The 14913-nt window shown below is 38.0% G+C and overlaps 1 protein-coding gene across 1 annotated transcript in view; it reads right to left on the bottom strand.

The window, feature by feature from the left end:
• Positions 1 to 1899: 1899 nt before the first annotated feature.
• LOC134656323 (cytochrome P450 4C1-like) overlaps positions 1900 to 14913 on the bottom strand; it is a 37815-nt gene continuing 24801 nt past the window's right edge. Inside the window, exons 6-10 of the mRNA XM_063511836.1 lie at positions 7883 to 8253; positions 7463 to 7531; positions 7009 to 7177; positions 5928 to 6098; positions 1900 to 2069 (exon numbers count right to left, since the gene is read on the bottom strand). Coding sequence (XP_063367906.1) covers positions 1912 to 2069; positions 5928 to 6098; positions 7009 to 7177; positions 7463 to 7531; positions 7883 to 8253 — 938 coding nt within the window. The 3' untranslated portion in view covers positions 1900 to 1911. The remainder of the gene's footprint in view (positions 2070 to 5927; positions 6099 to 7008; positions 7178 to 7462; positions 7532 to 7882; positions 8254 to 14913) is intronic.

Genomic DNA, 14913 nt, shown 5'->3' with positions numbered 1-14913 from the left:
TTGGACAGAATTCTCCTCAAATCCAAACGTGTTCGAAATTTCTAACTTCACAACTTGATCTAATAATTTATTTAGTCACTAATTCGCTGTCCTCGGATAAGCTCTCAGTAACTCAGTTGGTAGAGCGTGGACTAGTGATCTAGTGTCGCGGGTTCGAGTTCCGCCTGACACAGTGATGTTTTCCACTTTTAATTTATTTATAAGCTTAATTATGATATTGCAACAAATTTTGAAGTGAAAACTTCTTTAGCGGCGCTGTGCACTTTTTGAGGTGGGGAAAAAATGTTAAACTCGAGACAGCGTAAGACGATCACGTGACCGTAAGATTTAGATGGCCACTCATTTAGATGGCATTAATATTTAAATCAATAAAGAAAAACTCAATGACATTACATAAAAAAAACTGTTACATGTAATGTCATTGAGTTTTTCTTTATTGATTTAAATGCCATCTAGTGAGTTTCACTCTAACTGGTATTAATATAACTCGAGTACTAACAGAGTAATGTGCTTAGGGGTTTCAAGTAATTAACGCTAACGCTAGATGGCGTTAACCTCAATTATACATAGTGCATTTTGCACTAGTCATTGAGTTTTCACTTCTGCCGGCACTCCCTGAGTGCAACCCGTTGTTTTTTTTTATGCTAATGCCGTGCAGAGTTAACTTGGTCCTACTCTAATCGTCCCACGCGAAGCCTGGGGCACAGCTAGTATCCATAAATTCCATGATATTTACTAGCGAAAATAAATCTCGGATATCTTTCCTTTATTTTTTTAGAAACCTACAAGAAACCCTTCAAAAAACAACCTTATATATTTCGTGCCACGGCTTAAACTTGAATAATCTTCTATATTATGGATGGGTGTTATCACCACGTCGTGCAAGCAAGCGTCACTTTTTAGGGTTCCGTACCCAAAGGGTAAAAACGGGACCCTATTACTAAGACTCCGCTGTCCGTCCGTCCGCCCGTCCGTCCGTCTGTCACCAGGCTGTATCTCACGAACCGTGACCTAGACAGTTGAAATTTTCACAGATGATGTATTTCTGTTGCCGCTATAACAACAAATACTAATAAAAACAGAATAAAATAAAGATTTAAGTGGGGCTCCCATACAACAAACGTGATTTTTGACCGAAGTTAAGCAACGTCGTGCGGGGTCAGTACTTGGATGGGTGACCGTTTTTTTGCTTGTTTTGCTCTATTTTTTGTTGATGGTGCGGAACCCTCCGTGCGCGAGTTCGGTTCGCACTTGGCCGGTTTTTTAATACCCCGCGATAGAAAGAGATAGATAAGCACGATCTCTTACGCAATAAAAACAGGAAAAAATCAATATGGCAGTGACATTGTTATTTTTAGGGTTCCGCACAAAAAGGGTAAAAACGGGTCCCTATTACTAAGACTAGTAGATAAGTCTAGTGAAACTAACCGTGAATCATTCAAAACTGTTATTGTATTGTTTTGTACTTTTGGGAGCAGCAGATATAATTTATAATAATAATTTTATAGGTTTCGCTAACATAGGATTATTTACGTTTATTTTTTATATGTATATATATGTGTGTGTATATGTGTATGTATATGTATCTTATTTTATTTTATTTTTATTTGTGTTATACTGTTTTGTATTGTGTTTTTCTGTGCTAAAATTCATATATTGAATATGAAACACCTACTGACATGACATAAATTTATTAATTTCCGCTACCTAAAGGTTGTCTGGAAGAGATCGCTTTTTAGCGATAAGACCGCCTGTTGTTTAACCTCTTCTTCCTGTATTATCTGTATTGTTTTCTGTAATGAGGTGTGCAATAAAGAGTATTTGTATTGTATTGTATTAAGGGAATGTAACTAACACTATGGACATGGTCTGAAATAAATATATTGTATTGTAGATATGAATTTTGTTTTATTATCTTGGCAGGAAGCGCACGTGGATGGGTTCGACGGCCCGCAGCACTAAGTCCGCCGCCAGCGCCGGCCGGTGGTCCTTGACCCTCGGCTCCAGTCTGAAGTTGTCGCAGATCATGCTGAGCACGCATTTCATCTCCATCATGGCGAAACGTTGACCTGGAATAAATACATTAGCGAATTTGAAAATTGACAATGCCAAAATAATTTGTGACGTCCCACGGATAAAGGTACCTTATGGCCCTTGGCGCTTACGCTATTATTAACGCCGCTCCGCCGCCGCGCGCTATTATTATTGCGGCGCTATGCGACGTAAGCGCCAAGTGCCATAAGGTACCTTTTGCCGTGGAACGTCACATTTGTAAGTTAACCTGAATGGCGCCTCAAGAATTATTATGAAAATTGATATCTGAGGATTACATTTTACATTTGCTTATAATTATTGCTTATTAAGATAATTAATCACAACTTCTCCTCTCCTTGGACTTGTAAATAGTATATTGCAGTGCCCAACAGGGTTCACAAAAACCTAGCTTATAAGTTTATTAGTTTACCACCTGTTCAATTACTTTGTTGAAATTGCAATTAAATATTGAGTATTGTTCCAAAATGTACCCGTAGTCAAATTTTAAAAAATTGGGTGGGACCCTTAGTAAAAGTTGTTCAGTATGACCTACATATTCACCCCTCAGAGATTCGTAAAACAGAAAGCGGCCAAGTGCGAGTCGGACTCGCCCATGAAGAGCTCCGTATTTAGGGGATTTATGACGTATAAAAAAAACTACTTACTAGATCTCGTTCAAATCAATTTTCGGTGGAAGTTTGCATGGTAATGTACATCATATATTTTTTTTAGTTTTTTTAGCATGATGCTCTTATTTTAGAAGTTACAGGGGGGGGGGGACACATTTTACCACTTTGGAAGTGTCTCTCGCGCAAACTATTCAGTTTAGAAAAAAATTATATTAGAAACCTCAATATCATTTTTGAAGACCTATCCATAGATACCCCACACGTATGAGTTTGATGGAAAAAATTCAGTTCTAAGTATGAGGAACCCCCAAAATTTATTGTTTTTTTTTTCTATTTTTGTGTGAAAATATTAATGCGGTTCTCGGAATAAGTACATCTACTTACCAAGTTTCAACAGTATAGTTCTTATAGTTTCGAAAAGAGTGGCTGTGACATACGGATGGACAGACAGACAGACAGACATGACGAATCCATATTATAAGGGTTCTGGTTTCTGCCATTTGGCTACGGAACCCTAAAAATCCTGTAGGTAGGTATATGTCTACAACTGGCATTTAAAAGTATAATTACATGTAGAAAGATATGTCTTTTTGTAGAGCTTTTAGAGAATAGTGGTAGCTTTTGAATCCTTTGATGAGATTGAATGTATGAATTAACACGAGATTGACAAATTGTTAATATGGAAGTGGTTCCCCACAAGACGCAGTTAGCGATACAGAAGCACTTTCACCGTTAAATATTTAATGCGCACATCCCATTTCAAACTTTCGCGTCCCCATTAAAGTGCTCTGTGAGTGATAAATGAGTTTCAATGCGGTTGTTCATACATATGGGTGCATGAATCAACTGTTTCTTGTCGTTCATCGCCACGGTTACTGTGCCCAAGACCCAAACCCAACCTTCAAAAATACCATAAAACTAGGGTTTGGTCTAGCACGCGGTCAAATGCTGATAGCTGAATCGGCACTCGTTGGTGGTGTGACAATGTGCAGTTTCCAACTACCCTCCCCGCCCCAAAATCATAACTCATGGCGATCATTCGGGAACGCTTGGCAGAATACGATCTGCCTCCGAGCTTGCCACTCGCGCGTGTGCGTCCCGGACTCTTCAAAAAGGAACTTGAAAGGGTGAAGTTCTGCACCCTCAGTGTCACGTGTGCCTTCCGAAACCAAAGGGCACTGCACAGGGAACAGTGTACTGTAATTTGGACAATTCAAAGGAGGAGCTGTGAGTACCATCCCTTTGCCTTTCTCTAACCCCTACACATTGTCACAGTGGTTTTAGACAGTAGTCCTCCAGCGGTTAGTCCGTCATCCCCGCTGGTTCCCCCGGACCAGATGGCATGCGTAAACGCATTTCTCCAACGTAAAAAAAAGGGTTTGATCCCTAGTTAAAAAATAACACTTTCAATGCGTCTGGGTTAGCCTTATTCACTACATCACTACATAGTATAAAACAAAGTCGCTTCCCGCTGTCTGTCCCTATGTATGCTTACATCTTTAAAACTACGCAACGGGTTTTGATGCGGTTTTTTTAAGAGATACAGTGATTCAAGAGGAAGGTTTATGTATAATTTGCTAACCCGTGCAAAGCCGGGGCAGGCCGCTAGTTACTATTCCAAATTTCAAATTGATAGCTTACGTAGCAGACAGTCAGCCGGACGGAAGGACAGAGTTGCGCCAGAAGGGTTCCTTTTTACCTTTTTGGTACCGAACCCTAAAAAGAGCGATCAAAGAGAAAGACTGAGTACCTACGTCCTTCAAAGTTTTGTTGGTTGAAAAGTTAAGTATAAGAACCACTCATTTTACCAAGCCATGCGTGAATTGAACACGAACGGACATGCACTTAGGCTGTGTTCCCTTGTAGCGCGAGTGCGGGGGAATTTTCGGGACCAGTGTAATGCCGGGGCCACACTAACGGGAAACTTAGTGTGCTCCAGGGGAGACACTCCAGAGCCCGTACCATGAGTCACTGACAGTGTCAAAACTGACATTTACGCTATCGAGAACGTAATTTACTTTCTATACATCTCGTTTGCACTGATATGCGAGTACGAGCGAGATGTATAGAAAGTAAATTACGTTCTCGACGGCGTTTATGTCAGTGATAAACTGATGGTAGCCGTACTGACTTCGGGCAAACTCGGCCACGTTCGGCTCAGCATTGCTCCGAGCAATTATTCTCTTTATTTGTTTTCAAGCTTAAGTTAGGTTATTTTATAATATGGATATAAAAATAAAATACAAAAACACTTACAAAAACAATACAAAATACTTATAAACATATTGAAAAAAACCTAACCTAGGGTGCCGCCAGCAGCGGGGCAAGGCCCAAGCAATTATTATTATTAGGGTTGACACAACTTGATTGACGTCCCTTTGCGTGAACGACCACAGATTATCTTAAGTTAATTATCGGTAAGCTTCCATTTGTAAACATATTCTGGTGAATACGATTGTATTTGATTCCATATTTTGCATGTTCTGGGTATGAGCGAACGAGATAATAGGTACATAATCACATATGGGAAAACTTAATAGATTCACCCAAACTCGGCGATCATACAAGAATGGCATCCTGATCACGACCCGGCTTTTAAACTTGCTTTTACGTATTTTTAACAACTCTTAGAGGGAAAAGTCTTGTGAACTAATTTTTCTGTTAAAATAAATGGTAATGGATGACTGACCTTTCAGCTTATAACGGAATCTAGGTTATTAGGTTAATGCTAAGTAAAGGTTAAGTCGAAGTCGTCGAAGGGTTAACTTGGCGGGGGAAATCATTAATTATCTTACTGGAAGACTACGGGTTTTTTCACCCTAAATAAGTGGTAATGCGAGTCGTTTTTCATAAAAATTACACTGAATAATTATCCGAACTTTGACTGACGCAAAAATAACTAAATTTAAGTCACCCATTTTATTTTATAGGTATTCGTTTTAGTTTTGTAGCGTAGGTAGTTTTAACAAATGTGTTTAAACTTAATTTGTAATAAATAACACAAGTGAAGAAGAAATAAAATTTCAATTTTTTTATTAATTCTGTTTTTTGCTCTTAGAATAATCAAAAGATCTAAAAAAGTCGAACGTAGAGCAGCAGCAAACGTATGGTAAATAAATATACAACAAATTATGTAAAAAAAATTCATAATGTCAATATTCAGAGGGTGAAATGGACTACGTTTGAATGGAGAAGCAGCATTCCTCTTTCCTCTTAAGGACATACCCGGGTCTAATCTTTTGCTTTCAATTGAAGATATCTTACCGATGCAGTTTCTAGGGCCGGCGCTGAAGGGCACGAAAGCGTAGGGCCTGTGGTCTGTCTCCAAGAACCTCTCCGGCTTGAACTCGTGAGGTTCTGGGAACAGGTCCTGGCATCGCTGGAGGTCGTAGATCCGGAGAGCGACTTGGGTGCCGGCGCGCACTCGCACGTCATCTGGACATATATGTTTCGTCAATTTCATTTTTAGTGTTCCGTACCCAAAGGGTAAAAACTGGACCCTATTAGAGCGTTTCTTATATTTATTGCCATTTTTAGATATTGTGAAATTTTTTGCCAATATTGTGTTATTTCTAGTCAGGATCGCGAGCCCTTTTCATCCTTATAGGAGAAGAATGGTGTCCTAAAATTTCCTTTTGTTACCACCATACAAAGTATATGGGGAAATGGTAACACAATAGGAAAAACTCTGGGACATTTTTTACCCTATTAGGATCGAAAGAGCTCGTGATTCTGAGTAGAGATAACACAAAAGTGGCAAAAAAGGTCACAATAAATAAAAATGGCAAAAAATAAAAGAAACGCTCATTACCCTATTGCTGTGGCAGAAAATGCCGCTCTGGTATTGGACATTGGCACAGAATAAGTAATAGTATTATCATACAGAACGGACACGCACCGCCCCGCCCCGATTCGGATTACCTCGCCCGCGACAGGCCGCGACATGAATGTGTGCGTAAGTCGCTCTACTGAGAGCATGTCAGGATTCCGTCAGAAACTCAATGACGCGTGTACAGACGTGCCGCGCACACATATAAACGCAAATAATTTTTGATGTATGGCGTGTCCGCCCTGTGACATTGGACTCTTCAGTCATCGCAGACGCTGCAATCAACCTCCCCGCAACACCTGATTTTACCTGACGCTGCAACAATCATCTGCTATGGATGTCTTGGCCAATGATGATGATGAACTCCGCTGTCCGTCTGTTTGTCACCAGGCTATATCTCATGCGATAGCTAGGCAGTTGAAATTTTCACTAATGATATATTCTGTTGCCGCTATAACAATAAATACTGAAACCAGAATATAATAAATGTTTTAAACCATAACTTTTCCTTCTCACCGAGCATAAAGTCCTCAGTAACGGTCCGTCCAATAAACGGCACGCTGGGATACAGGCGGAGCGTCTCCTTGATCACAGCCTCTAGATACTTCATTTCGGTGAAGTCGGACATGGTGAACGAGCGATCCGCCTCGCCGATTATTTTGCGATATTCTTCACGAATTTTATCCTGGAATTTGAGTAGGTTAAAAATATGCCAAAAATAGGTAACAAATACTCTACGTTGCCTATCATATGAAGGCTGGTTTAAAAACGGATTCTCTTCCAAACACTAACCTTTCTTAATAATGGGATAAAAGGGACAATGTCCCCCTGATTCCTAAATTCCCTACATCTCAACTCAAATGTACAGTTCACTGCACAGCTTTGACCCCCATGCAAACAAATTTCTATGCAGAGTGAATCAGTTATCTCTGCAGCTGACTGTACGTTCAAGATATCGCAACATACGCACCTGTACTTCTGGGTGGTCAGCCAATAACATTATGCCAAAAATTAAGGCATTCGCGGTAGTGTCATGGCCCTGAAAATAAATTTATTTTAGTTATTATTCGTAAGCACAAACAAACGAGACAATACATAATATAAAAGAAAACACAAAATAAGTTTAAAGTGCCACGAAATGGCCTCATCTCTGCATGTTGCTGGTGGCTTCCAGCGCCGGTCTTCCGATGAGACCATCAAGTGAGAAGAATCACGGAAGGTAACACACAAGAAGAAAAATACATGAAATTTCATACAGTGAACAAATAGTTAAACAAGAAAAAGTTACACAGCAATAAGATACAACATAACGATTATATACTATAAAAAATTTATACATATAAAACAATCATACAAAACCAAACCACTGAACAAGCGAGCGTTTTCTCACCTCAAACATGAACGTATTAACTTCCTCTCTGATCCCCTCTAAATCTATTTCCCCTTTACTCTCCACTTCCAACAAGAGATCCAAAAACGCCAACCGCCTTTTAACTCCAACTTCTTCTGTCTCAAACTCTTCCATATCTCTCAGTCTCTGCTGTTTTCTCCCATGAATAAGATTATCGGCAAAAGAGTGGATTGTTTTCAAGTATTTTTCGTGCCGTCTACCAGCGGGTAATCTGTGGTAAATGAGGTCCGATTGCAGCCAGAAGCATAAGTTTCTCTCTAAGATTAAAGGTCCGATGTTAATGACGGCGTCGAGATAGTTTAACGCTGGCTCAGACTTGTCTAGATCTAGGCTGATGCCCATGGCGGTTTCTGTGAAAAAAAATGCGAGTGATGATGATGTAAGTTGGAGTTTTTCCCCTTTGCCGCAATAAACACAAAGGTAAGTAGGTATGTACATATAATTACTATAGAGAAGCAACACCAAAGAATGAAATTAACGTCGGCGACCATAATGTCGTAAGCACCGTAGAATTCATGGCACTTACGCATTTAGCGCATTTCACGCTCCGCTTGTTTGGTTTGATGTCAAAACAAGATCAACTCATGGCGCAAAATACTGGTTCTTTGTGCTGGTTCTATACGTTAGTAATAAATTAAATAATAGTTCAATGCCTTTCATTGCTCATTATAGTATTATAGTTCATTTTTTTAGCATTAAAAAGAAGGTAAACAATCTTGACGTGTCTTTTTATTAAAAAAATAGTGAAAAACGCTTTAAAAAATTAGTTTTTATTACTTATAGCAAAATAATGTAAAAGATCGTACCCGATATATGATTTTTAATTCTAATATATTTGCTGTGACTTATTTTTCAATGGTGATTTTTAATAAAAATACATTTCAAGATCGCTTTTAAAACGTTCTTTCTAATGCTAAAAAAAGCGGCCAAGTGCGAGACGGACTCGCCCATGAAGGGTTCCGTTTTTATGACGTATTAAAAAAAACTACTTACTAGATCTCTAGGTGGAAGTTTGTATGGTAATGTACATCATATATTTTTTTTAGTTTTATCATTCTCTTATTTTAGAAGTTACAGGGCCCCGGGGACACATTTTACCACTTTGGAAGTGTCTCTCGCGCAAACTATTCAGTTTAGAAAAAAATGATATTAGAAACCCCATTATCATTTTTGAAGACTTATCCATAGATACCCCACGTATGGGTTTGATAAAAAATTTTTTTTTGAGTTTCAGTTCTAAGTATGGGGAACCCCCAAAATTTATTGTTTTTTTTTTCTATTTTTGTGTGAAAATCTTAATGCGGTTCACAGAATAGGTATATCTACTTACCAAGTTTCAACAGTATAGTTCTTATAGTTTCGGAAAAAAGTGGCTGTGACATACGGACGGACAGACGGACAGACGGACGAACGGACAGACAGACAGACATGACGAATCCATAAGGGTTCCGTTTTTTGCCATTTGGCTACGGAACCCTAAAAACGAACTATAGTGCGTGAATACAGTTTTGTAACAACAGGATTCTATTTCTACGCAACTTTTTTTATAATTTAGGTGGCAAACAAGCAGACAAAAGGGAATTATAAGGGGTTGCCAACTTAAGTGTTGGAATGATTTGCCACCACCAGTACGAAATTCTAAAACCGTGTCCACCTTTAAAATTCACCTCCGTAAGTACATACTGGCCAAACAAAAATGCAACACTTAGGCAACCGTGCACACACACACACACACACACACCAATCACATAGACATTTACATACATACTGTGACTGGTCGTATGCCTATTACATACCTAGTATTAACCTAATTTGTTCATTACAAAACACACAAACTAGAAAGAAATACCTTGAATAGTAAAATCCCTTTCAGTCGCGTATTTCATACATGATTCCAATGAATAGTGTAACAATTACAATTTGAAGCACACGTTTTCATATTTTACCACTTGTGGTTTCATTAAATATATAACCCACTATAAATTTTTTTTGCTATTTAGATTAATAACTTGCGTAAAATAACCATCACAAGTTGAAACTAACCCAAATATGTGAACTTTTGGCATTAGAATGACAGTGACATTGACAGCGTGACGTTCGGTCGTATTGAAGTCTGAACTCCTAGTACAGCGTTAATACAAACAGTCCAAAACTCCTAAGATTTTAAACTTCCCGCTATGTTTTGAGTATGTTTGCTACTGGTGAACGTAAAATACTTCCACACAGGAGTGTTTTTCGGAAAGAGACTAAAAGTATCCCAAAGTAAAATAATGCTTGCAGGTTCGTGCGTGTAGAGGGGCCATAAAGCGTTCCTTTTTATTACAATTTAGTCTACTCAAACTGACTACCCGATTATTGCCTGTGAATGTGTGCGTAGACGTCATTGAGAATATCTCCGTCTTTCTCTAAGACGCAAGCGTGAAAGGGATAGATCTTGGTAGCATCGAACTTTACGACTTTTGACCTCTTCCTCGGTTATGGTAGCCTGGTACTTTTGGTAAACATTTGTCTTAATAAATCACTGGTCGTCGGTTGCATATCGCTAATAGGTACGGGGCAAATAACCTCTTCCTCAGTCATGGTATCCTGGTACTTTCTGATTAATGTGTGTCGCCGTTATGTCGCCAGTATGTCGCCGTTATGTCGCCATTGTGTCGCCAGTATGTCGCCAGTATGTCGCCAGTAAAAGAGTATAAAAGGCAGGAGCGGACCGCCGGTATTCATTCATTCTTCAACCATCGGCTAGCAGTGACTCTGGTTCTCGGGCGTTTAAATATTCGGTGAGCAAAGTTCCTCTACTACTGTTACTATGTTTGTTTTCGCTTGGAATTATCCTGGTGAATTTAAACGTGGAAATGGTGTCTGTGTTTGGTTTTACGGGGACAATGTCGTCGTAAAGCTGATCTTAGACTTTTGTGGAGATTCTTTGTTACCGAGTACGGGATTTAAATATATTGAAGTTTCCTATGCAGTGTTTTTCTAAGTGCCGCCACGTTATGCAGGGACAATATCGTTGCATAACAGGAACTTGGAAATTGTGTCTGTGTTTAGTTTTACGGGGACAATATCGTCGTAAAACTGAACTTGGGCTATTGCGGGGGTTCTTTGCTACTGTGTGTTGTTATAGTGAAGTTTTCTACACTGTGTTTTCTAAGTGCCGTCACGTTATGCAGGGACAATATCGTTGCATAACAGGGGCTTGGAAGGCGTGTCTGTGTTTGGTTTTGTGGGGACAATATCGTCATAAAACTGAACTTAGATAACGGTGTTTAAGAGAATTTCACTTCTGTGTTTAGTTAGTTTGATTTTGTGAGTAGTTTGGTTCGTAAAATTGAACCTAGTTATTTTAGTGTTTTACTATGGGGTCTTTTGCTATATAGTTTAAAAACCAGATCATTGTTTGGACTGACTGTTTGTCCGACTGGACCGCTCACCCCTTGCGGTGTTAAACGTGAGCTGTCTAGGAGTCTTTTTGTTCCAAGATGAGGGTTATCTTGGCACCTTCTCTTTACCAACATAGAAGGTGAAAAACGTCTCCCTCCTTAGCTCTCCAATGTCCAGCTGTTAGATGAATAGTGGGGGTGTCACATGCGCACCATCCGGAGTAATCTGGGCCCATTTGAAATCTACAGTATTTGGAGGCTTCGTATATTAAATATATTTTTTCTACTCCAGCACTTAAATGTGTCAATTAAATGACTGACAGTGATATCTAAAGCAATGTCATTTGAATGCTTTGTCTATAGGCTCATAAGATGACTGCAAGCAGTCATCTTATGAGTATAATACAACTGCTTTATTTTTTTTAAAGATACAAGTTCCGATCATCTTGATTGAAAGAGGTATGTTTTCATTTACAATAATAACTCTTTTTTTTTTAAATAATAACTCTTTTTTTTTTTAAATAATAACTCATTTTTTTTTAAATAATAACTCTTTTTTTTTAATAATAACTCTTTTTTTTAATAATAACTCTTTTTTAATAATAACTTTTTTTTTTTTTCTTTTTTTTTTTTTTTTTTTTTTGCTGAAGCTGTCATAGAAAAAGTAATGTATGCAACAGCTCATAATTGGTTCTTAAAATTCTCGGGTCTTTTTTTACAAAACTCGACTACGTCTCGTTTTGTAACTTCGACCCTTGAATTTTAAGAACCCTTATTATATCACTGTTGCATAAACTACTATATTTATACCACTTATATACATAATAGGGCCCTGTCTTACCCATGTTGCCACCCTGCCTCTGTGCAACCCGCCATGGGGGGAGACAAGACCACGAGCTGTTAGGTTGCATTCTCGGAATCGCTCGCCGAACTCTTACAGCTTCTTAGTAGGGATACACTTGCGTATATTCCAAAGTACCAGGTCGATGGTAAGTACGAACTGTGCTTTGGTTATACTAGAGTAGGGACAAGGGTAGGTTTAGGGTAAATTCACACACTAATTATTCGGAATTTAGGGTTCGTTCTAGTCTTGGTCTGTAAAACTGATGTATTTCTCTTTTTAAGGGACTTCAACTACGGTCTTGCTAAACTAAAATTGTGCGTAAATAGGTATAGGGTTTCAACTGCTTAAATCTTCCAATATTTTAATTTATTTGGGGAAAATAATTAATGTAAAATCTTATCTCTATTTTTATTTATGAAATTCTGGTTTTCTGGTGTAAAGACGAGGTACTGAGTATTACAATCATGTTTCTAAGGTATTTACACAATAAAATCTTAAATATCAAGCTGGGATTAGGAACACAGTCTATTCGGAGATAGAAAATCGACGTCTAGCTGTTTTAGGGAACCTAATCCCAGGCAAGAGTAATCCAAAGGATGATTTGAGTGAAATAATGCTCATCTTGATATTTCAGTCTCATAAAATATAGTACATTTTTAACAAATACACTTAGTACTTCGTTTATACTTCTAAAAGACTAGAAATACAGTTTATATTTTAGTTCTGGGGAATGGAAATGGGATTCGCATCCCTAGCTTTTGAAATAAAAAAGAATAGTAATTTTGATGACTGATGGATACTTTGACACTTCTCTTCATAGTCATCTAGGCACGCATAGGTTCCGAAGTGTTGGTCATAGCCCGTCTGGCTAAAGAGGTAGGGTAGGAGTTCCAATTGACCTTGCTGATTGGACTAGGAGCCCCCAATCCTGCATCGAGCGTATGGGTAGCATATTTCGAATAGAAGCTGGTAGATAATAATATTAAATGCTAGGGTGTAAATGGGCTTACCCCAGGAGTGCTACTCATATGTTATCCCGGAGGCTTAATAGATTGTAGCAGGCTTTTACAAACCCCATTTTTAAACTCATTTTAACAAATATATTTCTTTTATATTCATATTATCATATATGCTGCATTTACCTAAATAATATCACTTCAAGTAAAATAATGTAATGGACCCTATAATGGACGTGGAACCGGTAATGGGACATAAAACCACAAATCCTCTAAAATAAGTATCTAAAAGTAGTTTATGAACACTGGCAATATTTTACCATAAATAAGAGTCATAGAGCTGTTTAAGTTTGAATTTTTATTAATTTCGGTTACTTTTTAAGAAATTGGCGTCAACCCAAAAGTTGTCGTGTCACCGAAAAATATAACTAGTAAGAATTCTTAACAACTTCGCTAAGAGAGGTGAGTTCATATATTAAATTGTAATTAATTATAACTTGGTGTAAACTAGAATGTGTTTTGTTAATTGCATTTACCATGAAATAAGGTATACAACACACTATTTTGTGTCTCTAGAGATGTATAAAAAATAATGGTATTTTGCCCAATCCCATTATAGGAGCTCTAAAACTGCATACCTCCTATGATGGGATAACTTACAATTTACATAATGATGCTTGCCATGGCGTAATTTCATGTTTAAATAATACAGAAGTAGGTATAATGTAGTTACGAACTATGTCAGGAAGTCTACTCGGACTTCGGATATAGTATTTTATGCAACCGTTGTTTAAGAGGGGTCAAAAAAGGCGAGTGGCGTGAAGCCGAAAATTGTTAATAAAGACGCCACGAGTATTTTTTGACTCAGTTAAACAACGTTGCATACAATACTTTTTCTACGACCAAGCACTTACTTTGAAATGCAATGAAATAATAATAAGAATAGATGATGATGATTGTTTAATGTCCTAATGTGATAGGTTGTTCAGTGCGTGGGATTCTTAAGGGGAACGAAAATTTTATTATTTTTCCGCCACGACGCACGGTTTAGGAGATACAGCCTTATAAATATATATATATTTTTTTTGTTTTTTTAATATTAATTAGGGGTTTCTTACAGAGGAATGAACATTTTATTATTTTTGCGCTACGACGCACGGTTTAGGAGATGTAACCCATAAACATTTTTCTTTCTTTTTTTTTATTTTGTTTTGTTTTTCGTGTTTTTAGGGTTCCGTAGCCAAATGGCAAAAAACGGAACCCTTATAGATTCGTCATGTCTGTCTGTCTGTCCGTCTGTCCGTCTGTCCGTCTGTCCGTCTGTCTGTCCGTCCGTATGTCACAGCCACTTTTCTCCGAAACTATAAGAACTATACTGTTGAAACTTGGTAAGTAGATGTATTCTGTGAACCGCATTAAGATTTTCACACAAAAATAGAAAACAAACAATAAATTTTTGGGGTTCCCCATACTTCGAACTGAAACTCAAAAATTTTTTTTTCATCAAACCCATACGTGTGGGGTATCTATGGATAGGTCTTCAAAAATGATATTGAGGTTTCTAATATCATTTTTTTCTAAACTGAATAGTTTGCGCGAGAGACACTTCCAAAGTGGTAAAATGTGTGTCCCCCCCCCCTGTAACTTCTAAAATAAGAGAATGATAAAACTAAAAAAAATATATGATGTACATTACCATGTAAACTTCCACCGAAAATTGGTTTGAACGAGATCTAGTAAGTAGTTTTTTTTTTATACGTCTTAAATCGCCTAAATACGGAACCCTTCATGGGCGAGTCCGACTCGCACTTGGCCGCTTTTTTTAAA

Source organism: Cydia amplana, chromosome 18 (assembly GCF_948474715.1).
Source record: "Cydia amplana chromosome 18, ilCydAmpl1.1, whole genome shotgun sequence".
NCBI classification, from domain to species: domain Eukaryota; kingdom Metazoa; phylum Arthropoda; class Insecta; order Lepidoptera; family Tortricidae; genus Cydia; species Cydia amplana.
The sequence above is the reverse complement of the archived record's forward strand: the minus strand, read 5'-3'. Positions and strand labels throughout refer to the sequence as shown.